Source organism: Drosophila biarmipes, chromosome 3L, assembly GCF_025231255.1.
Source record: "Drosophila biarmipes strain raj3 chromosome 3L, RU_DBia_V1.1, whole genome shotgun sequence".
Lineage (NCBI taxonomy): Eukaryota > Metazoa > Arthropoda > Insecta > Diptera > Drosophilidae > Drosophila > Drosophila biarmipes.
In genome coordinates this window covers 12,045,101-12,069,249 of record NC_066613.1, presented here as the reverse complement: position 1 = coordinate 12,069,249, position 24,149 = coordinate 12,045,101, and the positions used below count along the sequence as shown (strand labels likewise).

General features: G+C 42.8%; 2 protein-coding genes across 4 annotated transcripts in view; both read right to left on the bottom strand.

The window, feature by feature from the left end:
• LOC108028681 (DNA-binding protein D-ETS-3) overlaps nucleotides 1-20,703 on the bottom strand; it is a 28,092-nt gene extending 7,389 nt beyond the window's left edge. Inside the window, exons 1-6 of one of the 3 annotated variants that reach the window (XM_017100617.3) lie at nucleotides 20,192-20,703; nucleotides 17,203-17,496; nucleotides 16,420-16,796; nucleotides 13,707-13,874; nucleotides 3,438-3,488; nucleotides 1,184-1,243 (exon numbers count right to left, since the gene is read on the bottom strand). In XM_017100617.3, coding sequence (XP_016956106.1) covers nucleotides 1,184-1,243; nucleotides 3,438-3,488; nucleotides 13,707-13,874; nucleotides 16,420-16,796; nucleotides 17,203-17,435 — 889 coding nt within the window. In that variant the 5' untranslated portion in view covers nucleotides 17,436-17,496; nucleotides 20,192-20,703. Of the gene's footprint in view, nucleotides 1-1,183; nucleotides 1,244-3,437; nucleotides 3,489-3,677; nucleotides 4,400-13,706; nucleotides 13,875-16,419; nucleotides 16,797-17,202; nucleotides 17,497-19,450; nucleotides 19,456-20,191 lie in introns of those variants that run through there. The other 2 variants (XM_050886269.1, XM_017100620.3) reach the window with 2 other exon arrangements.
• Nucleotides 20,704-22,221: 1,518 nt separating this feature from the next.
• Nucleotides 22,222-23,930, bottom strand: LOC108028039 (transmembrane emp24 domain-containing protein B). The gene is made up of 6 exons (XM_017099677.3): nucleotides 23,891-23,930; nucleotides 23,568-23,796; nucleotides 23,424-23,501; nucleotides 22,836-23,099; nucleotides 22,600-22,767; nucleotides 22,222-22,542 (listed from the first exon to the last, which is right to left on the bottom strand). Exons 2-6 carry the CDS (start codon nucleotides 23,712-23,714, stop codon nucleotides 22,486-22,488), a joined length of 714 nt encoding a protein of 237 aa, XP_016955166.1. The 5' UTR covers nucleotides 23,715-23,796; nucleotides 23,891-23,930; the 3' UTR covers nucleotides 22,222-22,485.
• Nucleotides 23,931-24,149: the final 219 nt, after the last annotated feature.

The following is a 24,149-nucleotide window of genomic DNA, read 5'->3' as shown; positions in this document are numbered from 1 at the left end:
GAAAGCATTTTCTCTGTGTGCTGCATTTGGGGAAAAGAAAGGTTACTCTGATTGCGCCGCGAGCGACACCAGACATAGTATACGGCACAATTGTCCTTAATTCGCATCATCCAGCCAGAGTCCTCCGCCGGTCCTTGCCTTGTTTTATATAAGTATTTTCTGTCGTAACTTTGAGTTCTGTGTCCTGCGTCCTGTGTCCTGGCCATTGTTTTGCCAACAGTTTCTTCGGCTCCAGCTTTGTTCTCTCAACAGCCTTAATGCCCCGAAAAGCGAAAAAACTGCCCCCGACTGGCACGCGTCTTATTCAACCACGGCCGTCAAATTTGACAGCAACAAAAGCCGAGCCAAGTGCGTCTGGGTCTGCGGATCCTTCCTCCTCCCCGCCGGCTCCTCGTCGCCCTCTAATTGAGAATCCTTTATGGCAGCTTCAATTGTTTCCATTACGCTTCAATTCCACCGCTCGGCACTTTTGTTTCCATTACCATTTCCATTGCTCAAGTGGCGTATTTAAGGTTTTGATTCTGCGACAGTATTTGCTCGATTTCAGTTGCTGTTTCTGCTTCTGTTTCGGTTTCGGTTTCGCTCTCGAAGCGATTTCGAATGGGTTTTAAAGCTGGGCAGCAGGAGTGGCAGGGTAGCCGGCTGGAAAAAAGGACTCGCAGCCCACAGGACTCGTCGAGTGGCACTTGCAGCGCGCGTTCGATACACACAATGCCCGAACTTTATTAGTGTTGGCCAACAGAATTCGTTTCGTATTTTGAGTCGCACACTCGGCTCTTTCGAGATCTGTCCTCCTGGCTGTTTATGTTGGTTTTTAGGCTGAACAATGTGGCACGTGGGCTGAAGCATCTGCACTTCAAAACTTTAAGTTGGTTTGAGTGACAGATTGAAGTATATTTATGATTTTCACTTAAATATCTGAGAGATTTTATACGATATCGTATATTATACAGGTAAATATTTATAATTTTTACTAAAAACCTTTTTCTTCTTCTTAAAGACTTATGGATATTATTATTATTACCAGTTTATTTGTGTAGTGATGCATTTCAAAATCATTTTTTGTTCGGGGAAAGACATCCCCCATTACCAATTAATATGTTTAACCCATTTAATCTCTTGTTAAAACTTGCAGTTTGTATTTGCCTACAATAACATATAATGACAAATTCAGAGTACTCACCAGGTTGCCGTAGTTGTGAGTGCGGATCATGTTTGATGCCCAAGGCGTTCGAGCTGTAGCCTGCAAGCGAGAGCATTGGAGAAACGCGTTTAAATATATTCAAATTGCTAAATTAAAAACCTGTCGGCCCTGTCAGTTAGCACTCTCAGTCGAACAATCAAAGGCAATCGTCAACTCAACCGCAACACAAACATTATCTCTGGCCCGGCATCAAAGAGCCCGCCTGGGTGGGGCGCAACGGTGCCCGAAGGCAGGACACAGGACGACTGTGACATGAGCATCGCACCGCATCGCAGGATCTCTCGGCCCGCTCGTAATGGAATATGATTGCAAAGAGCGAAAACAATGCCGCTGGCAATTCAATTTACAATCTCGGCGCGTTCAAGTTGTGTGGCAAACTTCACGCTTCATACTCGAATAAAATTAAAGCCGCAAGCGCATTGAAACACCAAGGACTCTGGGAAGAACACTTGGAAAAAAGGGTGGCTCTGGATAGGGTTTGAGAATATCGGATTCCAAATTGGCAGGATTTATAGGATATTTTAAGCTGGTTCCCAACTATGTTCAGAAATTAAGTCCCTGTCAAACATCTAAAAAAAAGGGATTTTGTAACACTTTCAAATCATTGATTATGGATTTTACGACCGATTTCTCAAAGGTTAAACCTTTTCATTAAAAAAATCTGTTTGCAGAAAATCATGCACCGAATCTTTTGTAACATACTTTTATGTTGAATCTAACATGACATGGAGAATTCGAAACTAAATCCCTACTTAGTATTCAACCGAAGGCCTTTTTCCCGGAGTTTTTCTCTCTGCAGAGGGCTGTACATCTTCTGGGTGGTTCGTGCACCGCCCGCTGTTGTTTTCGTTGTCACTTATTGTGCTAAAAAAGCAGCAACACCGACAACTTTTCATATGACATTTTTGGTTTTGCGCTTTGCGTGGCCACTCAACTGCGAAGAGCACAAAAGGCGACCGATTGCAGCAGCAGCGGGAGGTGGTTGGGTGGGGATGGGTTTCTGGGCGGGTTGGTGGCTCGGTGGCTCGGTGGCTCGGTGGTGCAGGTTCCAGCCTCAACTAGAGTTGAGCACCAACTCTGGCTGTGCACAATTTAGATGTCATCAATGGCCAGCAGCTAAATGCGCTCAGCCAAGCTGAAACTCAGTCTCTGTTGCTGTCGTCCACGGAGTGTAAAAAAATATTTTGGAATTTCTCAGATTTAAAACCGCTCGAGGCGGCGGTCCTTTTGCTGGAGTGGGTGTCAAAGGACAATATAATTTCAATTAGTGTGAGCCATAACCATAACTGGCCTAATAGCCCTTAACCCCTCTGCTCGCTTCACTAACCATTGATTCGACGAGTCGCAACCCCCGGAACACGTGTAGTCCACACCTTTTTCGGGCCTTTATCTATATTGTACCCCCAAACGAAATGCCTGTCAATATTCCATTGATGGCTGGTTGATTTGCTTGAATACGTCTATCAGGCGCCCATTTTGCATGCTTCACTGGCTTCGGTTCGTGTGAATTTCCATCACTTTTGGTTTCGCACTCCATGTCATGTGTGTGTTTTGCATATTTAATGTTTATTTTCGGGTTCCTTGAGTGCCTGCCTTGTGGGACGTAATTTGCTGTAATTTCGGGATTGACGCGGAACTTTCTGAGTATATTTTATGGCAATTTGTGATCATTGAAACTTTGCGAATAAGTCATGTCGGTTGAGGATTTTAGTCCATTAAAAATAGTAACGTTAGGAAAGGGTGATGTGTAATGCAATCTATGGCAGAGACACATCTGAAGAAAGATAGGGAAGCATGGGAACAAAATATCTTCCTAAGACCGTACTTTTTCATTTGGTTTGTGGACAAAGCACAAAGAACTACATTTTTGGATCATTTTTTCTTACCTATATTTATAAAGTTTATTTCAGTCACTATTAAAATTTACTAAAACTCATATTTTAGGCTGGATTCTAACTGCCCTTTTATAAATACTTTAAATCGATGGTCTTCATTTTGTGCAAGAATATATTTGTAAGCTGAATATAAGTATTTTATGATATCACCGTCGTGATTGATTACTGTTAAAATGAAGTGTTAAATGCTAACATAAAATTTGATATAATTTTAAGTGGTAGAAGTTTAATTTGTAGTCAGTTGTTCCTTATAAATCAATTGCATTTTGTACATCAAAACCTTTTTCTAAACACCAATTTAAATATCCCTTTAAATTGATTCATTGATCAGAACTCACCTTGCGATTGTGTCGAACTGTGGGAGCCCCACGACGATTTATACGAGGAATCTGCAAGAGAGGAGAACCAGTTGGTTTAGTAATGTTCACAGGCAGGGCCAAAAGTCGCAGAAAGGGCGCTCCATCCGTCAGCCGACGGCAGTGTCTCAGGGGCAAGGGCTACTCTGGGTCTTGGATTGGTCTAATTACTTGGATTCCAGGTGGCCGACGGTCGGGCTGGCTCACACACCGCCCACTCACCTGCGAAGAGCATTGAGAAGTTGCTGAAGCTGCCCGTGGAGCGTGACAAGTAATCGGCGGAGGACTTGATGTCCAGCATTGTGGCCGCCGTCGGTTGGGTGTTGGGCGCTTTGGTTTTTTTCGGTTAGGCTTCGTTCCACTTCCCCCGCACACAGCAATTAGTTGGAATTTCAAATTCAAATTCAAATTGCTTTTTGCTATCTGCCCTCGTCGCACTCTCTGTGTGTTTTCTATTTTCCTGTTTTTATTTTTGCCTTTTTTTGGCAAGCGGTAAATTGGTCGCCGGCGGCCGGAAACTAATAACACGGAGACGGAGACGTCGCCAAGTGGTGTCCGCAATTGAATTTGTTTAAAAAAGGCCAAAGCGGGCAGCGGCAGCGACGCGCAGCGGAACAGGAAAGGGAACAGGAACGGGAACGGGAAAAGTGACGATCGGAACCGGTTACCGTTTACCGGACACCTCGACTTCCGCCCGAACTTTCCAATGCACTTTTCGACCTGCCCGCCGTTCGCGTGTCCAACTGATTTATATGTGTCAATGTCCCCGCACGTATACGTGATATTTTAAGGTCCTTGTGGCCCTCTGTGCGGCTGTATTTGTGTTTGTGTGGGTAGGCTCGGCGAGACTCGAGTGAATCGCGTAAATCACCAGGAGGCACTAAGAAGGATGCTAGGACTAGCGGGCTTGAGCACTGACACCGGATTGCGTCCGATCTGTGGCACGGCAGCGTAACAATTGATTTCATTCCGTCGTCAAATCGCGCATATCCTGCCTTCGTCCTGCCGTCGTCCTGCTATCGCCTCCAACCCTTAGCGGCGTTTTTGCGGCCGTTGGGGGTGGCTGGCTGGCTGGTTGGTTGGTCGTGCTTCGGTGGGTGGTGGGTGGTCCGCGGCCCGGGTGTGTATCTATCTGTCTGGGTTGGTCTGCTGGCTGGTGGATGTGTTGCTGCCTCTGTCGCTGCCTCTGCCGCTGCCTCTGCAGGATATACTTAGGGTTTTAATCCGCAGCCACCCCCTCGACTGGCGTCCGCCAATCAGCAGTGAGTCGGGGTGTGGCCTAGAGAAAGCTTCGATAGGGAAAAGCTTTTTGCAAATAGCTGGGGAGCCAAGAGAATTGCTAGAGTTTCGTTTTCAGAACCCCATTTCTAATGATCTCTATGGTTTTGAGTTTTAAGCATTATAAAGTGAAACCCTAGAGCTTTCCAAGCTCGCTCTCCCGCTTTTCCAGTAGGAGGTTACCATTTCCACTTGACTAAGGACAAGCCGCAGGACCCCTGACTCCGTCTCTTTCCCGCAGTGCGCACTAGTGCTGTCCCTCTCGCGGGCCACTCAATGCAGCCGCTGCTGCTGCCGCCGCTCGTGCTGCTCCTGCGGCAGAGCTTCCAGAAGTGGCATCGCCTTTTTAGTGGGTGACACGAAGCAACAAGGACGGATGTATTATCCACTTCCTTTTTCCTTCCACCAAACACAAGGATATTACCGTTTCGTCGTTCGCCTACAACACCATGCCCCCACCCCCAAAAAGGGGGAGGTGGCATTGGGTGGCATTGGGTGGCTGGGTGACTAGGGGGTGGCTTTGGGGTGGCAGGGCAAAAACAATGCGCGAGAAGTTGGAGCTGCCTGCTGGCTTTCGTAGGAGAAATCAACAATAGTTGATTGTGAAAGGCTTTGACTGCTTTTGGGGGGGTTGGGGCGAGGGTCAGGTGGGTTAGGGGGCGGTTAGGGTGGTGCACATGCGTTGGCGTCGACGCCAACTTCGCTGCAGCTGCTCAAGTGCAATTGTAGCACTGCCCCCTCCTCCTCCATCGCCCCCAACTCCTTCGCCTTCTTCTTGCCCCACGAAGCAGGCAACAGAAAATGACAGACCCACACCGAGGCACATACTAACACACACACACACACACACTCTGACGAACTCATCTACACAGCTGCCTTTTGGGCTGGCTTAATTAATTTTTGAATTCCCATTGAAATTGTTTTTGCCCTGGCAGTGCCGCTGGCCATTCGGATCCCCTCCCTGCGTATCCTTGTGTATCCTCGTGGGCGGCCAGGCTAATTCACAGGCGTCAACGAACAAATTGTAGTTCCTCACTCACACGAACAGAGGAAAAGCTTAGCCTGCTTCCTTTTTTATTGTGTTCACCGCCCTGCCCTATTATGCCCTTTCAATACCCTACAACAATTTAAGGTAATACCATACTGATTAAAAAAATGATATTTATACGAATACAGATAGTAGTTCCTTTTGTATAAGTACAATTTCAATGTATAAAACTTATTTTACACTTTTGCGGGAAACAAATTAATCATAATTACAAATTTTTAAAAGTATAAAAAAGGTTTTATTTATCCAAATCGTACTTATAAAGAGTAACTGCAATTTTTAAATTTGTATTTCTTTGCACATGTAAACTTAAAATAAAACGAATAAATTAAAAGCCAGTAATATCGTATTTACTTATTAAACCCTTGAATAAATTTTATTATAAGTAAATGACACTTATCTAACTAAAAAGTTTTATAAATCTTCTTAGTATTTTTAATATTTATTAATTATTTTTATTCAAAATAGGAAGTATTTGAACTAGTGTCACTTTTGGGACTACCACATTCAATAATAAGTTAAAGTTATAATTTAAGTTTATATATTTTAAGATGCGGTTTTCTAACTCGGAATAGTAGTTCTTTATTAATGATTAAGGTAGTACACCTACTCTGTGTGATCTTTTTCTTTAATAGATGTTCTTTAACAAAAAAATTAGGAAAATTATATCCCTAAAAAAATTTAATTAATTAAATTTAATTCCTTTCTGTTTATAAAATGAGTAGACAGTACTCGACTGTTTGACCTTTCCCTCACTCTTCTATTTCATTTTAGTTAAAAACAATTTTCGCTTTTCGCCCACGCACCGTACCCATACATCTGCAAACATTCGAAGGGAAAAGTTTAGCAAGTCAAGGCAACTGCCGATGTGTGGGTGTGCTAGTTTGTGACTCTGCTCGTGTGTTGGTGCTGTGTGCGTTGCTTTGACACGCAGTTATTTAATAAACGTGGCTGCAGGGAAAGCCCCTTTTCCCTTTTCTCCACCGGCCCCAAACACCTTACCACCCCCATCCCACCCACCATAAGCTCTCAAGTTCTGTGTGTGTGTGCCGTGCTAATGGCATCTAAAATGGCTAAATAGCAATTTGCTGTTCTCTGCCCCTCTGGCAGAAACCGAGTTTCACTTGGCTCAAAATGTTTGCTCTGCCAAAGCGAGGGAAAAGGAAAAGCTCTCTTTTCGGCACACCGGCATGTGTTTGTTTGTGTGTTCCAGCTTGGCTTAACATTTTAATTGCATTCATTATGTAATTTCATTTTCACGCTTTTGGGCGAAAAACTTTAAATTAATTTCTTTTGTTGTGCGATTTCCGCCATTTTGCGCCGCCGTAACACTTCCGCCCCCTCACAGTTGCGGTTGCCTCGGCTCGCCCATCGGTCCCGCCCACAAGTCAAGTGTTTTAAGCCAGCTTTAAGCCGCAACACATTGGCCCGGAACATCTGTGTGTCCTTCGTCAGATTTCGCCACCAGCCACCCACAAAATCCCACTGCCCCAAGAGGACAATCAATGCATCGGGCGCCTGGCCATTTGTTTTGTGTGTGCAGCCAAAATATTCAACGGAGCGTCAAGACAAACATGACGACACCACCTGCACTGGGAGAAAAATGAAGCGAGTACTTGAATGTCCAATGCACAATGAAATTTCCCTGTGTGGGATTAAATTCTTTTAAACACCGACAGGTAAATCATAAAAAATTTGGGAGGAACCTTATATATTCACCCGAAATGATTTCTGTGTCACCCCCGACAATATGATCCTTGTTCTGAGTTTACTTTCCAAACACTTATTCTTATCTAACTGTTTTTAAATTACAATTTTAAACAATATTCTATTTTCAAACTGTTTTTCATATCTTCTCACATATATTTTTAAAATTTTCTCACATCTTACTTAATGAAAAGCAATATTTAACTAACTTCGAGTACATTAAGCAGATATAAATTTTGAACATAAGAATTCTACCCATATACCTATGAAATCTTGAAACAATAGGAAACCCTAGGTCATAATTCTTAGTGTTATAGTTAAAAAACAATAGATTCATAGATTTTATGAGTTCACTTTTATGAGTTTTCTTAGCTTCAACTGCATTTTTGTTCTTGGGGGACTTTCCCTATTTTTTCTTAAAGTGCACTAAAGACAGGGAGCATATTGTCCTGGCCAACCACCCACAGCAGTTAATAAGAAACGCAATCAGCGCCGCGATTTGTTTTCTCAAGCCTGCGGAGATAGAGGGAGACGGGGACAGAGATAGATGGGAAAGTGCTGGCCAGACAGAGAGGGCTGCTAATATTTATTCGCCTTGCAAGGCTGAAAACACTGAAATGGCCCTGCCTACAATAACAACTGGAGTCAGACACGTGGCCATTAATGACGTATGAATGATGTAACACGCGATGGAGACTTTGACGCGGCACGTGGCCAGCGGCCTGCGAGGCATGACAGGCCGAAAGATGCCCCTGCTCCTGCTCCTGCTCCTGCTCCTGCTCCTGCTCCTGCTCCTGGTTCCCCATTGACTCCTTGCGGGTCTTTATGTCCTGGCTCGAGCCTTGAACCCCCTCCTCCTTTGCCACGGATTGCTCATTTTGCCCGCGGCGAATTTCGCCTGGCGCTGTGCATTTTGTTATTGCCAAAATGCGTATTGTTATAATCGGCATAAAAATAATAAAAATACAATACACCCATTTTTATATTGCCCTGGCTGTGCTGTTCCAATATTTGTTAATCAAATGGGCGGCGACGGCGGCCCATAAATCAGTTTCGAACTGGCAGCTCAAAAAGTTTTTATTAGGAAAGCGTTGAGAGGGTTAAGAGGGGTTAAAGAGAGGTCTAAGATGGGCTGGGTTTTCAAAAAATGGAGGGTCGTCTTTATTAAGAAAATATAAATTAGTATAAGTTGATTTAGCAATCAACTACTTAATTTTATTGGTACTCTTGAACTTATTTCAGTTTCTACTACAATAAAACAAAATTTGTAATTCTATAAACTAGGAACTGCAAAAAAAATGGAAGCCGAAACAGCCTCTAGAAAATGGGTCCACATATTTATAAATTTCATTAGTATATATCAATTTAATGATGAATTTCTTTGATAAAAATCAAAACAGTATAAATATTTTATAATTTGCATATATAGGGATGGTATAAGCCGGTTTAAATTATAATTTTTTTAGGTTAATCAAAAGGCCTATCTCTTTTACACCGCTCCTTAATTGTCAAGCTGACCGCTCTACCTTACTTTTATTCACACCTATTACACCCCGCTTATCAAATGCACCAGATCTTAATGACTCTCCGAAAGTCGTTCCCACAAAATAAAAACAATGTCGCCTAGGAATTCGAACAAAAAGGTAAACACGCGAAATCAAACAAACCCTAAACCACGAAAATGAACACCAGGGCCACAAATAAAAGTGAAAATTGTAATAAAAACAAATTACGGACACGAACAACAAACGGGTGGGCCAAAGGAAGTTCTCACAGCGACATATTGAAGGTGTCCTCGTGGCTGTCTATCTAAACAATGCCGGCAATAATTGCGCGATTGATAAGGAGGAGGGGGTGGTGTGCGGCCGAAAAAAGGGAAAGGTGGAAGGGTGTCACGGATGGAGGGTGCCGGGCTCGACTCCGATTACCACCGTTTGACTTTCTCAGATAATTGCAAGAGAGTGCCATGAGCTCGTTTGTTCCACGCTCCTTTTTATACTGAGTAACCCTTACAGATTGAAAGGGTATATTGGGTTTGGGGAAACTACAAAAATCTTTAACAAAGTGGGAACTTAAAAAATATGTTAACTATACATTTTGTCATCAATTTAGCTATTAAAATTATTATTTCATAAAAATATCCATGACAATCATATTGCATATTAATTATTTAATTATTTATTAATATATATATTATTTAGACCAATCTCAATGCTGTTCTGTCGATCTTATAAGTGAGATATGATCGGTTAAGTTCCTAAAATCGAAATTTACTGTTCTTGGTCTGTGAAGCTTCTTTAAACTCAATTTTATAAAGATTTTATCTTTAAAAACAAATTCGTGAGACGATATGAATTCAAGAACTTTTCTTCTTGAATAAGTAAGGAGACCATTTCACTAATTGAGGACATTTGTTCAGGGTTTATTTACCATCTCAGTTTTCGGAATGTACAGAGTATGCCTTGGTCGTAGCAGTGAGCTACAGGGCTCCGATTTGTATTTTGTATCTTTTTTGATTTCTTCTAAACTGAAAGCTAACATATTCACACGGCACACCCCTGGCGAGCACCCCTCACCAGGCCGACCCCTCGCCCCGCGCCACTTAAGAGCCAATGACAACAAACAGCAAACAAACAATTAACATTGGAAAAGGGGTTGGAGGAGCGGTTCACGTGCCCGGCCTGCTATAAATTACGGCGGTTTGACTCCCAGCGACCCTCGCTGTCAATTGATAACGCGGATTGACTTTTTGGCGGGTCAAGGGTTTCCACTCTCCAGGTCCCACGGTCTCACGTGAGTTGTGTCACTTGAGATAAAAGCACGGCCAGTGTCGAGGTGGCGGCCATAAATTCAGCGAGCTCATAAATTGAATTGACAACTAAATTGCGGAGCGCTGGCTGCCGAGACCGGAGACGCTTCGACACAGCCACCTCCGGCTCCGGGTGCACTGCGTTTCCGCCGAGGAGCTGGGGATGGGTAGGTGGGTTCGCTCCTCCTGGTCGCCTGGAGGTGGCCTAGGGCTTCTAAAACTTTCAAGTGCGCCCCGCTTTTCCATTTTCCACTTTTTCCACTTTCCTTTCGCCGCCGCCCATTGGTTTGTGTGCTCTTCCCATTTTCTCTGCATATATATATTTTCCTTTTCTGATATACCATGTCGGAAGCGGGTCATTTCCAGCGGCATAAATCACAAAGAGCGGCGGACTTCGGAGGCGGAAGCCAACCTGTTGAACTAGCTGACAGTTTTCTATTTCACAACTGTTTGGGGCATTTTTAATTATTTTTTGTAAAGTTTTACGCCATGGCTGGGCAAATTTGTTAGCCTATCTTCGGCCGATCAGTATGAGAGTACAAAAACTAAATTAGCCAAACATTTTCCAGCTTGTTGCCGTCATCTTTTCGGTGGGCTGGGCTGGGTGGTGGGTCCAACAATGAGTTGATTTATGAACGACTCGTGCCGAAATCTCCCGGGGGAGGGTAATGACTTGAATCGGCAGTTAAGTGAACCGCGAAAAGGGCCATGAATAAAAATATTTGGACATCAATAGGCGCACACATGAGCGGACAATAGAGCATGGGAACCCGAAGTTTTTCCAGGCCAAGTTCACCGTTTCCTTCCCACCAAATTGCGCATTTTTTGCTTGCCATTTTCCACTCTTCTCGGTTTTTTTGCAACAACATTCATGAATGCTAGTGAATAAATTTAAGCGCAAGCGTCAGTCCGCGAAGCTGTCAAAAAGGACTTCATCGTCCTTTGGCGCCAGTTGGCACAGCAGCGTTTTCAATTTATTTTCACAGCCTGAAACAATTACGGGCAAAAAAAGAAAATAAAGAATAAACTCTGCGCAAATGAAATCAGAAATTAAATTTCAAGTGAGCAAAACATACGGCGCAGGCGGACAGAGACGGGATACTGGAACAGGGCGACATATGGAGGGAGGCAGGACGAAAGGACGCAATGTGGCGCTCACTTGTGGGCGGCAAAGGCCAAAGGGGGTGGCAGCCACCCGCTGGGCGCGCTGATGAGGGGCGGTGTGGGGGTGTGCCCGACCTGCTGGCAGATTATGGGATTATGATTAGAGTTGAGCACTTCGGGTGAGCCACCGGCAAACAAACAGCCCAGCGACAGATGATGATAGACATCGCAAAAAATGATTTTGTAGGGCCCGAAATGTAATTAAGAATAGAAGGAACGGGGTGCCCAGGGTGATCGATGCACGTTCTGTCTAAAATTGTAAATCTTTGGTGCGGAGTTATAAAGAAACATTTTGCATCATCAAAATTAACAAAAGGTTTTCTAGCAGACGGGGATTTGTTTTTTTTTTAACTTTCAATATGTGAAATTTTCTATATACCATAGAGACATCTAACAATATAATGGTATAACATAATAATATTTGTCAAAAAATGCAAAGTAAATAAATACCCATATTAGTTTATAAATTTGATTTTGAAATTTGATTTGTCATTCCAAATTCACAATATCAATTCGTAGAATTCAAAACTTTTTATTTATTTGTCTGTGTCTTAGATATACGTCAACAGTATCATGATCTTAACTAAACTAATAAAGTGGACACATTTTACGTATTAAATATTAATAACTATTATTAAAATAGTCTGATGTTCACCAAAATGTATTCTAAGTGTTCATTATATCTTTATATTTCCCTAATAAGGTTAAAACTATTAAACCAACAGCTAAGCCCCATTCATTATACCCAATAAACCATGAATAAACAAACATATCTGTAATCAGGCCAATAAAACAATAAATTCTATCAATTGCCACTCGATGAGTTTAACCATGTCGTGCTGCCGCTCTGCACCCTTTCCCATTATGCACACCTAACCGCTCAATTGTCTGTGCCGAAAGAATCCCACACATCGAGCCCCTCCCTGCCAATCCAAAGATACAGATACTCCGTAGAGTATCTACCACGCTGTCAGCGGAGCGTGCGCCCTAATGCGCTTCACATAACATTTTGATCATTTTATGATCTGTCGATTAGCCTCATTGTCCTCGCTGAAGGACCATCCCTCGAGCTGGTCGCTGGGACTGGTAGACAGGCTGTCTGGATGCGCTCGGGGGTTGTCCTTGCGAGTGAAGTGCGCTCGCAGGAGCGTGTGACTAACACGCTTTAATAGGATTAGCGCTGAAGAGCACTTAAGAGTCAAATTATCAACGGGCAGTCACAGATTCACTGGCAAAGCGAGCGAGTGTTGTGACTGTTGCGTTTTGTATGTTTACAGTAGACAGGAACAAAGGACCTTAACATAAGGCCTTGACAATTGTTTGCCAACTTTCCCACTGCCAAATGAACTCAATTGCAGTTCCCAGAGGGACCTGCCATAAAAGGCTCGCAGCCCAGATTACGCGCATTAGTCAGGCTTAAAGCATTATGTCAAGTGAGCAATTGAGTTATCAAAACTGGTAGAGGTATCAAGAGGGACATAAGCACTTCGTGGGAAATAATGGATCAATTATGTTAAAAATTATTATTATGTTTTAGTTGAATTGATAGGTACCACATTTATCAAAATTATTAATTATTGGTTATCTACTGATCAATTAAATATGTAAGTTGTTAAGTTAAACGTTTCCCCATACATAATACGATTATTTACAATTTTATCAGCTGCTTGTCTCTGCAATGTGTATTTCTACAGGAAATTCAAAACCCAAGACCGTTCACCAAGGAAAGGTTCTTTCTTATTATAATAATACAAATACTATAAGAACGCAAACATAATTATCTAAGCAGATAATAACTTGATTATTAATCAAATGTGTAAGGAAAGACCAGGCCTTTTTTTAAATATGATATTATTAATGTACATTTATCTCGTACCAAATAATTCATTTTCTTTTTTATTATGTAAAAATAGAATAAATTCGAAATTTTCGTTTGAATAAGTTAGTAACTTTTACGGATCTTTAGAGTCAGTAAAAATTGGACTCTTATTGAATGAGCTTTCAAAACAGTTTATCGAAAATTGAAGGTTCCAAAAATATTGTATGATAGTCGTTTTAATGCTATGCCACGAACCACCCACTGCCCCGGAAAACCCTTGCCAGGGACACTCCACCCCCTGGGCACAAAGGCGCCACCTTTTATGTGAGCAATGACACTTTGTGTGCCACCTTCAGGTTGCTGTCCTGACTGAAAGCTGTCAAAAGCTCAAAGGACATTTTGACATAATCACAATTTTGAACTTACACAGTGCAGAGCCGCCGCCCGATGCTCCTGATCCCCCTGCTCCGGCGCCACTGGTGCTGCTGCTCTTGCTGCCGCTGATCCTGCCCTGCTGATGGTCGCTGCTCGAGGACGAGGACGAGGGCACCGCCGCATGCGAGGATGTGGTGGCGCAGTCCAGCGAGGATTTATCTGCAAGACGAAGGCACAAACAAAAGGACATTTTAATTGCCGGCCAGCGAAAATTTGCACACTCAGCACGGCACGCTTCGCCTTTAGCCACGGAAAGGATCCCAGAAAAAAAAGTGAAAATAAACGGAGAGTCGGCACCCATAAATCTCGGCATAGATAATTGTCATCACAACTAGCGACTGGTTTATTTATGGCTCGAATTATGGTTTTTACTACTCTACCCCACCCTGCAGGCACGTCACGCAACGTCGCTCGACCGCCAACCTTCCAACCTCTCAACCCTCCGACTCTCTCCCTCGCCCAATGGAAATGCTGACAGATCCTGTGAACCGCAAAGGACATAATCGCGAGGGTTGTCACTTCACAGACCAGCGATGGAGATGTTTAATTGCCGTAAATCTTTGTTTGATGTAAACAACAATAAGCCAGTCAGCAAGGAAAAATTGCACGAGGAATTTGCTACGCTTTCAATTGAAATGTCAAGCCGGATATGGACCGAACCCATGATAATCATAGCCATGAAGATGATGGGAATCGGTTCCCATCATGAGAGCTGTCTGGAAAGGAACTGTATCATAACTTGTGCTGCTAGGTTGGGCGAAAACGTATTTGGAAGAGGAAAGATAGCTGATTTATATCATGATATTTAATATAAAATATAAGAATTCTTTCTAAAAATGCATATTCAATGTTTATCCACCTAAATTGAAAATAATCAAATTACTTCTAAGAAAGTACACTAATTTAAGACTTTTCTCAAAATATATAATATACAATATTATACTAATATGTATATAACTTTCTGCGCCTTGGCTGGCTGCAAAGTGTAATTATTTTTTATGCGCCTCTGTGAGCCAAACGTCTTTTGAGCAAAAAATAATGAGTTACGCATGACAAAATCTTTTCATGGCGCAGCAGAAGCGGCAAAAACTCAGCTACAACTTGACATCGACCACAGAAAGAGACAGCCGGAGAAGAGATGAAAGAGACGGGGGCGTCAAGGAGCAGGAGGCTGGCTGAAAAGGATTCATTTCAATTTTTGCTTGAGCGCGTCGAGAGGAGGATGGAAAAAGATGAGCTGGGCGGCCATTTTGTGTCTACCAACTGCGAGGGCAGACTTCTGAAGCTGTCTCTTGGGAGGAAGAGCGTCCTTAAATTGGCGATTAAAGTAAAAGTAAGATAGGGCATATTCAAGCCAGCATTTTATTATTCAATTTGAGCCAAGTTTTTCCACGAACCACTCGTCCTTCGGCCAAGAACCAGACAAGTCGTGCCTTGTCAGCCTTTTCTAATTGAAAACGAAGCAGAAACAGGACATAAATTTGCCAAAAAAAGATAGCAAGAAGGAAAGAAGTTTTCTTATAGAAATAAATGGACACGGACAAGTTGACGGACGGAGGCGGCATAACAAACTCTTGCCAGGCACGCGATGAAATTGTTCGGTTTTTGATGTTTCTATCAAAACCTGGCAAGGACCGCAAACAGTCAACAGCAACCGGCTCCGGGCCGCATTATAAGCCACATCCGCCGGCCCGGCTTAAATTGATAAATATGTAACCAAACCAAGCAAACCAAGCCGAAAATAAAAACGAGCCATGAAAATATCAGAGGAATAGAACCGACCCCGGGAGACCCCAGCGTTTATATGGATAATTCAATTTAAATTTTTTGCCCAATTTTTTCGCTTCTTATTGTTGCTGATACAACAAGCAGAATTATGTACATGGCTGGTCGCGGTTTTTAGCCGTTGTTTTGGCCATTAAATGTTACGGGTTCGGACATATTTGGTGGTTGGTCAACTGGTTTGGGATTGGCGGGGGTGGCCGTTGGCCAACATATGCTGCTTGGATGTGTTTAAATAAATACGCGAAATTTGCCACTTTTGTGGCACAACATTTTCGGCTACTTTTTTTTGCTTTGGGTCCGTTTGCCTTGGCCGGAAGCGCAGGATTTGTTTTTCCGCCATTTCGTTGACATTTTTGTGCTAGACAATTGCGAGAAGGTCAGTGGGTTGGTGCACTAAAAAATATATTTCCCCATGTCAATTCAATTATATAACTGCCAAGTCTAAAAATATGTTACCATTAAATATTAAGCCAAGAAAAAATAAATGTATCATCTAAATTATAAATAAAAAGCTTTTTTTAGGAAATATAATATAATTCAACATGCATATGTTGTTTTGTATTAATCATATTCTTGGGAAACTTAAATTTATATATAAGCTCTGCGTAATTTCTAAGAATCAACGCAGAGCCATAAATAGTAAAGTTAAAGTCCAAGAAGGAAGATATTATTTCCGCATAAATCAGTAAGATAGTTTTTTCAGCCTTTTTTAAAATTTAGGTGCTTTTAAAATCTTAATCAATTGTCAAATCAAAATCGTATGTTAAATACAAATATCTTTGAGATAAAGATTTTATTTAATGTAAATCATTTACGTGTATTACCCATTTACCCATTACCAATATTTAAAAACATGAAATATCTTATACTGGTTTTTTTCACTTGTTTTATCCCGATGTAAAAGCTATAGTTTGCTCACCTGCCCTGACTTTGTGCTCCACATGCGAGGAACTGGACGCAGTTAGCGATGGCAGAGCCGGAGCCGCACTCACCGCATCCAGAGTTCCGGACGTTACCTGTCCGGCGCTGGACGTGATGACGCCGTGCTGGGTGACGGCGGGGGAGCAGCCAGGTGGAGGCTGCAGGGTGTCCAGCCGGTGTCTCTGCACACCGTTCCCGCTGCTGCCCAGCACTCCGGCCGTACTGCTGCTCACCGCATTGTAGTTAAGCACTCCGGCCACGCCCACTCCCACATTGGGATTGTGTGGGAGGCCGAGGCAACTGCCGGCCCCGTTCCCCGACTGAACAGGCAGGGTGTCCAAGGTGTCCGTCAAGCGCTGGCTGGAGTAGATGTCACTGCGATGGGGGGAAACATTTAATCTTTTAGTAGGTAACCCGAGAAACATAAGCTATAAATTATGAATTATATATATTATTATTAGGCAATTTAGTTTTCATTACTAGGATATCATAGACATGTCTTTAAAAGTTTAGTTTGAAAGAGTTAGGGTTAGGCAAATTATTTTATAATTCCTAAGTTGAAAACTGTCTTGCAAGAATTTTCTTGAGAAGCTCCATAGAATAATTTATAAAATTCAAAAATTTAAAGAGCTAAGAACAACAGTGGATTGTTTGAAATTCAACAATAGTTTTTAAACAATATTAAACGTTTAAAAAATATATTTGTACTAACTTATAATATATATTATAAGCGTAAATATGTCATTTAATTCTTTTTTAAGTTTTAACTTTCAAAACTCACCTGAAGGCACTGCTGGCCCCGAAGAAACTGCTGCGGTCCTGAAGCGCGGCCTTGGCCTTTTCGACACTCTGCTTGAGCTGCTCGAAGGTGGACTGGTGGAAGCGGTACGAGGTCCAGTCCGGCGAGCACTGGCCGAGGGTCAGGCAGTCCTCCGTCTTCACCTGGGCGAGAGTGGGCGGCGACACTCGCTTCAGGTCCAGCGCCGTCTGATACGAACAGGAGTTCTCGTACATGGCGCACGCCTGGGGAGCCTCGATGGGTGGCTGTTGGCTAAACAAGGGATTCCACTTGACTCTGCGGGAGAAGGAGAACGTACATTGAAAAATATTGAGAAGATCCACGAATAGGAGGATAACAAAGTAAAGCAACACTCAAAGGAACCTTAAAAATTCCGTTTAAACAAAGTCTAGAACTGAAAATAAAAGATAAACATTTAATAACTAAAATAACAGCAAAATAAACAAATCATGTCATAACTTTATAAACATTTCAAACCGTAAAAGGAACCTTTTCACTAGATATAAAAAAACTATTCTTTTTATAAAGTTTAATACCTTTTTCCTACACAACGTATAGTGCCCTTTCAAGGAAGTTTAGTTATTGATTCAGAGTCAAATACTGTATACCACAGGAACACTAATGCAATTCCCTCTAAATTCTTCAACTTTAATTGACCCTTAATTGCTTTAAAGTACGAGTAAATTCCATCGCTCACCTCATGGCGAATTGCAGAACAAGATATTAATAAATCATAACGCCAGCGCCTGGCCCACAATTAAAGACTGCAATTTTAGGAATGCCTCTCGGGCCAACAATCGCTCTAATTGCCGTGGCTCCAACACGTTAAACAAGTCGCCCGGAGCCCCCGAACGGCTGGCATAATTAATAGTGGCTGCTTTGGAGCTGCGGAGCTGCGGAGCTCCCTTAGATACAAGCACGACGTGCATAATTATCTGGCTCGTTATTTATTGTGTGTACAGTCCCGGTTTTGGACTGGGCCAACGTTGCGTATGAGCGCTGAACTGTGCGTGGGTGGCGGCCATTTGAGCGTGGCTCTCTAATGTCCAGCTGCCCTGGGACTGGGGAGGCGAACCATTGTTTACTGGCCCTTTTCGGCCAGTCTGCAGTTAGCACACACAGGGCATGCAAATTTTTGCACTCTGCCCTCGTCGGAAGTTGCTGGATTTTGATTTATGCCGACGAAATTTATGCCATACAAAGTGCGACTTGTCCTGTCTCTGGCTTAAAGTACCCCGAAACGCCAGCAACTGAAACCGAAACAGAACCCCCAGCGGCTTTAAGATCTTTGGGGGAATAGATTTCGTTATCGAAACGGTCGCATCTACAGAACATCATCAACTTTCGCCTTGTCAGACATTATAAACGGCCTGCACACGCCTCATTTATTATTTATTATTATTATTTGTACTTGGGCCGAGGACCTGCGTTTGCCTGTACGCAAATTTCAGCAGCCAACATTAGCAGGCAGACATTTTCTTTTGCTTTTTTGTACTCCGCATTTGAGTATTTCCCAAGTTATCACAATCGCCGAGCGAACGCGCGCACACCGGAAATACGAGCGGGATGCCAGGATGTCGGTCTGCAGATGGGCTGAATGCTCGTCCCGCTCCCCAACGCGTGCTGAGTTTTTGAACACCAGCTCGTATCGCTGTGATTGCCGAGTTTGTGCTGCTCGACAGCTGTTAATGGCGTAATCCCCTTGTCGAACGACAGATCCTTTAATTAAGAGGCCACACGTTTGGCTGCGCTTTAATGGCTTGTAAGATTTTTACGCGATTTTCGGAAGTTTGGATATTCTAATGCTCTCGCTGCTCGCTGGCTGATGGAACTGCGGGGCTGCCTAATTGCCGAGCTTATGCCGATGATGCTGCTGATTTGCTCTGTGTGCTGGTTTATGAATACTTCCGCTTAAAGTCTGCTAATTCGATTAGCAGAAAACATATGCCACAGAATGTTCTGATGGTGGGATGAGCTTTTTGGGGGTTGGATAATTGGCGTTAGGGAGAAAATGCAGAGAGATCGCAGGAAATAGCGAAAGTTAGTTATTAAACTGAATTATCCTAGCCTTTTTTTGGACTGAGGTAACTTGCTCAAAACAAATTAACTGTATTCTTAAACAAATTTGCCTTTAATTATTAAATAATATCTCAGATGCACTTGGTTATTTTGTGTTACTGTCTAATGTCTTTAATGTCTTTCCTTAGAGTTCAAATGTCACTTTTATTACCTTGCGTTTATATTACAACTGCACCGCATTAAAGGAAACAATTGAGACTTGAAAAAATTCAAGATCAGCATCTGGGCATCTCATTCTTTCCTCCTATCAGTCTGTCTCTACTGTCTTTTTAAAATCTGACATACTTAAACTGGCATAAATTTGGTGTCTAAACTGATTAGACGATCTAAGTTAATATTTGACACTTGCTTCACAAACTTCATCGGAAACACGATGCTTTCGTTTATATAAGCAAAATAATCATTAACCTAATTTGAGATCTAAAAAAGCTGAATATAGTACGCAAACTTGTATATATCCTCCTGACTTTTTTAATCTAATAATCTATTAACATCAGACCATTTGATCAGTGATGTTAAAGGCGCTTATACCTAAGTTGATTTGATTTTTTAAATATGGGAATAACTTAAACAAAGGCATTTTTGATTCTTTAAAAATGCATACAATTATTATAAACTATATTAGGTCATATACTTCCAAAAAGGATCCAAAGGGTCTAAAAATGTAAATTAAAGTAGAAAAAATAAAACAAAAATCCGTTATGGTTTGAATTTTTTTTTTTGTAAAAAAATATATATCTAAGATAAATGATTTTGGATTTGATATATATTCTATTTACCAATAGAAACTCGACTCATTAATAAAAAACTTAACTTAAACAGTTTTCGAAGTTCAAGATTCCGTCGGATATTCAACCAACCATATTAATCTCATAACGCAGCCCAAACTCACCTCAGGATTGTGCCTGTTTATGCAATTAAGTTTATCCAAAAATAAGACCCCTCGTCGACTATCTTTCGGGCTTCCGGCGGGACACGTTCTAATCGCAAACACTTCACAGTCGCTCGAGTTCGATGCAGTTAATCACTCACTCAGGTGCGTACAAATTGCCGACCGGAAATGAAATTATTGTCAAAATGGCGACGGATATGCGACAAGTGAACGCGACAGCGACGCGCCACGCAAATGACGGGTTTGTTTGCAGCCAAAGTTGCGAAGTACTGGAGCGGATATGCAAGGAAATTTGTCAGTGCAAGGACGACGAAGCCAACTGGACACGGACACCGACGGCAGCGGGCTCCTTGGGCACTACTCGGTGCCTTTTCGCACAGGTGTACAAGGGGCGGAGGTGAGAGTGGGCGGTGGGTTGAGGGTGGTGTGCGATGTGCGGTGAGAGGCTCGCAACGAAAGCGGAACGAAAATGAAATCAAAAAGCGAAATTTCTATAATTTCCGCACAAAAATTTCCGCGACACACTGGCAGGACACATGTGTCCTTGTCGTTTCTTTTTCACTATTGCCACGCCCCCAGCGAGCAACAAGCTGGGCGTGTGTGTCCAAGTCTTCCGCACTCCTGGCCGTGAGTGTGTGTGGGTTTGTATCCTCCGCCGTGCTCCTCTTGAATGCCACCACTGTTTGTTTTGCTGTCTGCTGTTGACCAAGAAAGGTTCGCCTCTGGTACTCTTCCCGGGAATATTGACGACGTGTGACCGACGAATCTAAACCGCAAAGTACCGCTATTATGTCGTCCGCGACGTGTTGCACTTGGTAGCGCGCACTCCAAGTTAATGTGGCGGCCAGATCATCCCGTCCAGTCACCAGTCCACGCTCAAAGATGGCGACACACTCCTCCCACTGGCGGTGGTCCCTGCTCCCAGCTGGGGAGGGAGGGTATAATCAGCAAGGATGTGTCACCCCATCGTCCTGCGTTCCTGCGGTGGCTGACGCGCAGGCGCGCTCTCCGCACCACCCCCACCCACAGCCCACTCTGCCGCTGCCCTTTTATCTGCCGCTGTCATCGGCTGCTGCCCCGTGCTCCCTGCTCCCGCTCCTGCTGGTGGGCGGAGCCAACGCTGTGCCATCGTGGATGCTCCTGCGTTCGCCGGGCCCTTTGCTCCATGTTCTTGGGGCATCATTAGTGCTGCCGAAGAAAGAAGACCCCATTTTGGGCGGAAGTGCGTATGAGCAATATTTTAACAATGGCGTTTAAAACAGTTAAAGAGCGTGAGCTGGTGTGCGAGGCCATTAGGGCCTTAGTTTTGCGGGCGCTTTAAGGCCCGCAGATAAGCTCACATAATACCATTTTAATTTCGAGCAAAAGTGGCCACAAAAGGCGCCCCAGTACCCCCAGACGTGCCTGCCAGCCTGCCAAAAAGGATATAATTAACATGCCAGCTGCTGCAGCACACACATGTGTTAAATGACTTTTAGATAAGCGGCCAGCGAGGTGACATGATTTAAGGACCTGCGATGGATGGGGCCGGATAATTTGCGATAAGCGGGATTGGGGGTGATTAATTTTCCAGCATAGGTTAAGAAACCTCTGTGAAATGTCTTCGGTTCGAAGATGAAGCTAATGAGCTGCCTCTAAAATTCATCAAGATACGGAGGAAACATATTTCCTGTTAAAGCTTACTGGGACATAAGCGTTTAACTTCAAAATAGTATATTTGTTTCAACAAATATTATATTAGCTTGCATCAAAAATATACTATCTTTTTAAAAAGGGTTTTCCCACCAGGATTTTAAATTGTAACTGTTCATGTAGGACTACCAAAGCTTTTTCCAAGTCCTTTAAGAGCTTTAAGTCAAGAATCAAACCCAATAGCTTTTCAAAAACAGTGAAGAACAAAATGTTAATTTAAAGGTGCATAGGGAACAGCTTTGCTCAGCCTCTGACGGCACACGCACAGCATACGGCAGCAGTCGTTAAACACACATCGATGAAATTACCAACCAAAATAAATAAATCTCCAAAGAGACTAAATTTACAAAAATCTTCAATATTTTAATTGAACAAAACACACAAATGTACACTTATCACAATAAGTTTTGCTGTCTACAACTCGTATGACATAAGTAGTCGCAATTACGAAAAAGTCTGCTTAGTAGCACTTGATCAGTTTAGCCAGTGGTAAAATAAGTTACAAAACGCGAACGGGATTCAGCCGGGATAATGAATGTCTTGGAAATGCGGATGGAATTTGAAAAAGAAGCTGTAAAGCCTTGGAAATTAGCTTGGCGAGCTTAAATGCGACTTTTGGAGCCCGACTTGACTTCGAATAGTTTGCGCACAAAGAAAACCTAGAAAAGGAAACATTGTTTAATAAATATTAAATGGTAATAAAAGAGACAACTTGCCTGTATGGAGCACGTGATCAATATGACCACGATTTGGCTAATCGAGAAGGTTTGAATATAAGCATTGTTGTCCAATAGCAACGCATAGTCTCGCGATTCGCGATGCCTGCTATGCGCCTGATAGCCCATCATTTCGTTTATATTCCGCTCCACGGTGCCAATGGTGTTCTGGAAAATAGATCATTGTGATTGTTTATTCGGATATTCGGGTGTGTCTAAAAACCAGTTTAGCTTACTGTGAAGTTTTGCATGTTCAGCTGCAGCTGTTCGATCTCCTTGGCGTACTTGTCCCAGGCATCGTACTTCACTACCGTGATGTAGATGTTGACCAGCTTGCTGGCAAATCGGGAGAACTGGTTGTCGATGCACACGGAATAGTAGCCGCCTGGCGAGACCTGGTCCGTGTAGTCTGCAGTGGCCTGCCATTGGTAGGGCTTCACCACCTCACCAGCAGGATTGCGGACTGCGAAGCCAGCCATGCCATCGCCTCCGCGCACGACCTGCAAATAGATTGGTTTTACAATAGTGGTTCGAATTCGAATCTTTGTTATATTTAAATGACTTAAATAAGCAATTAATTTTCCTAAAATCATAAAATATTAATAGGACGTTCTACCCTGGATATAAGATAAATTAGTATGTTCATAAGTGGTTTTCGATGGAACAACCGGATTATGTGTAATTTTTAATATTTCTAAGCATTGTTCAATTATTTCCGCTTCATTCACTGGATTGATGTTCGAATTATTACTGAATAGTTGGGTAGATTGGAACTAAAGCATACGACTGATTTCGAGCCCTGGGCCCTTGAACCCTCCACTTACACTGAAAGACACATAGAAGGTGGCTCCTGCCTTAACGTACTGATGGTAGCAGTCCTCCTTGCCAGCATCTATGTGAACCTAAAAGACAAGACACAATCCAGATGAAGTGCGATCCTCGTGGGGAATCCCTAACACGGAACCCACCTTGTAGTCCATGGCCACCGCTGGGAGATTCTCGTACCATGGTTGTTGGGCCTCTTGAGCGGTGGTTACGTCGATTAGCAGGCAACAACAAATCACGGCGATGGGAAGTATTAGATTTATCTGATCTCTCTGCCACGTCAATTGCATTGTGGGATTTCTGTAGTCAGGTTACTGGTGCGTGGGTGGGGTGAACTCAGCGGGCGCCACTCTTCAGTTTCCTCTGCGCTTTCTGTCAACAAAAGGGGAATCTGCACCGGTTAGATAGCTTTCTATTTGCCGAATTAACTTAAAGTTAAATAAACCAAATTCAATAAACAACCGACCTGTTGCTTAGAGGTGGACTGTTGTGCTATTTGGTATTTTGGTATTTTCTAGGGCAGAGTTGCCAGATCGGTTAGGGTGGCGGCAGTTTCAATAGGGGTGGAGTTGGAATATAAATTATTTTAAAATTTTAAAATAATGGACAGAAATGTATAGGATATTGTTTACTGCACAATTGATAGCCCTTTCTTTATTTGATTGAATATTTTTCAGAAGATATAAGATATTGAATATTTTCAGAAGATATACATAATACACTTC

Excerpts from the sequence above, each read along its gene's own strand:
- LOC108028039 (XM_017099677.3), bottom strand. The coding sequence starts at position 23,714 with ATGCAATTGACGTGGCAGAGAGATCAGATAAATCTAATACTTCCCATC. Across the intron at positions 23,502-23,567 it reads CGGTGGCCATGGACTACAAG|GTTCACATAGATGCTGGCAA; the intron begins GTGGGTTCCGTG and ends CTTGTCTTTTAG. Across the intron at positions 22,768-22,835 it reads TGAACATGCAAAACTTCACA|AACACCATTGGCACCGTGGA; the intron begins GTAAGCTAAACT and ends TCTATTTTCCAG.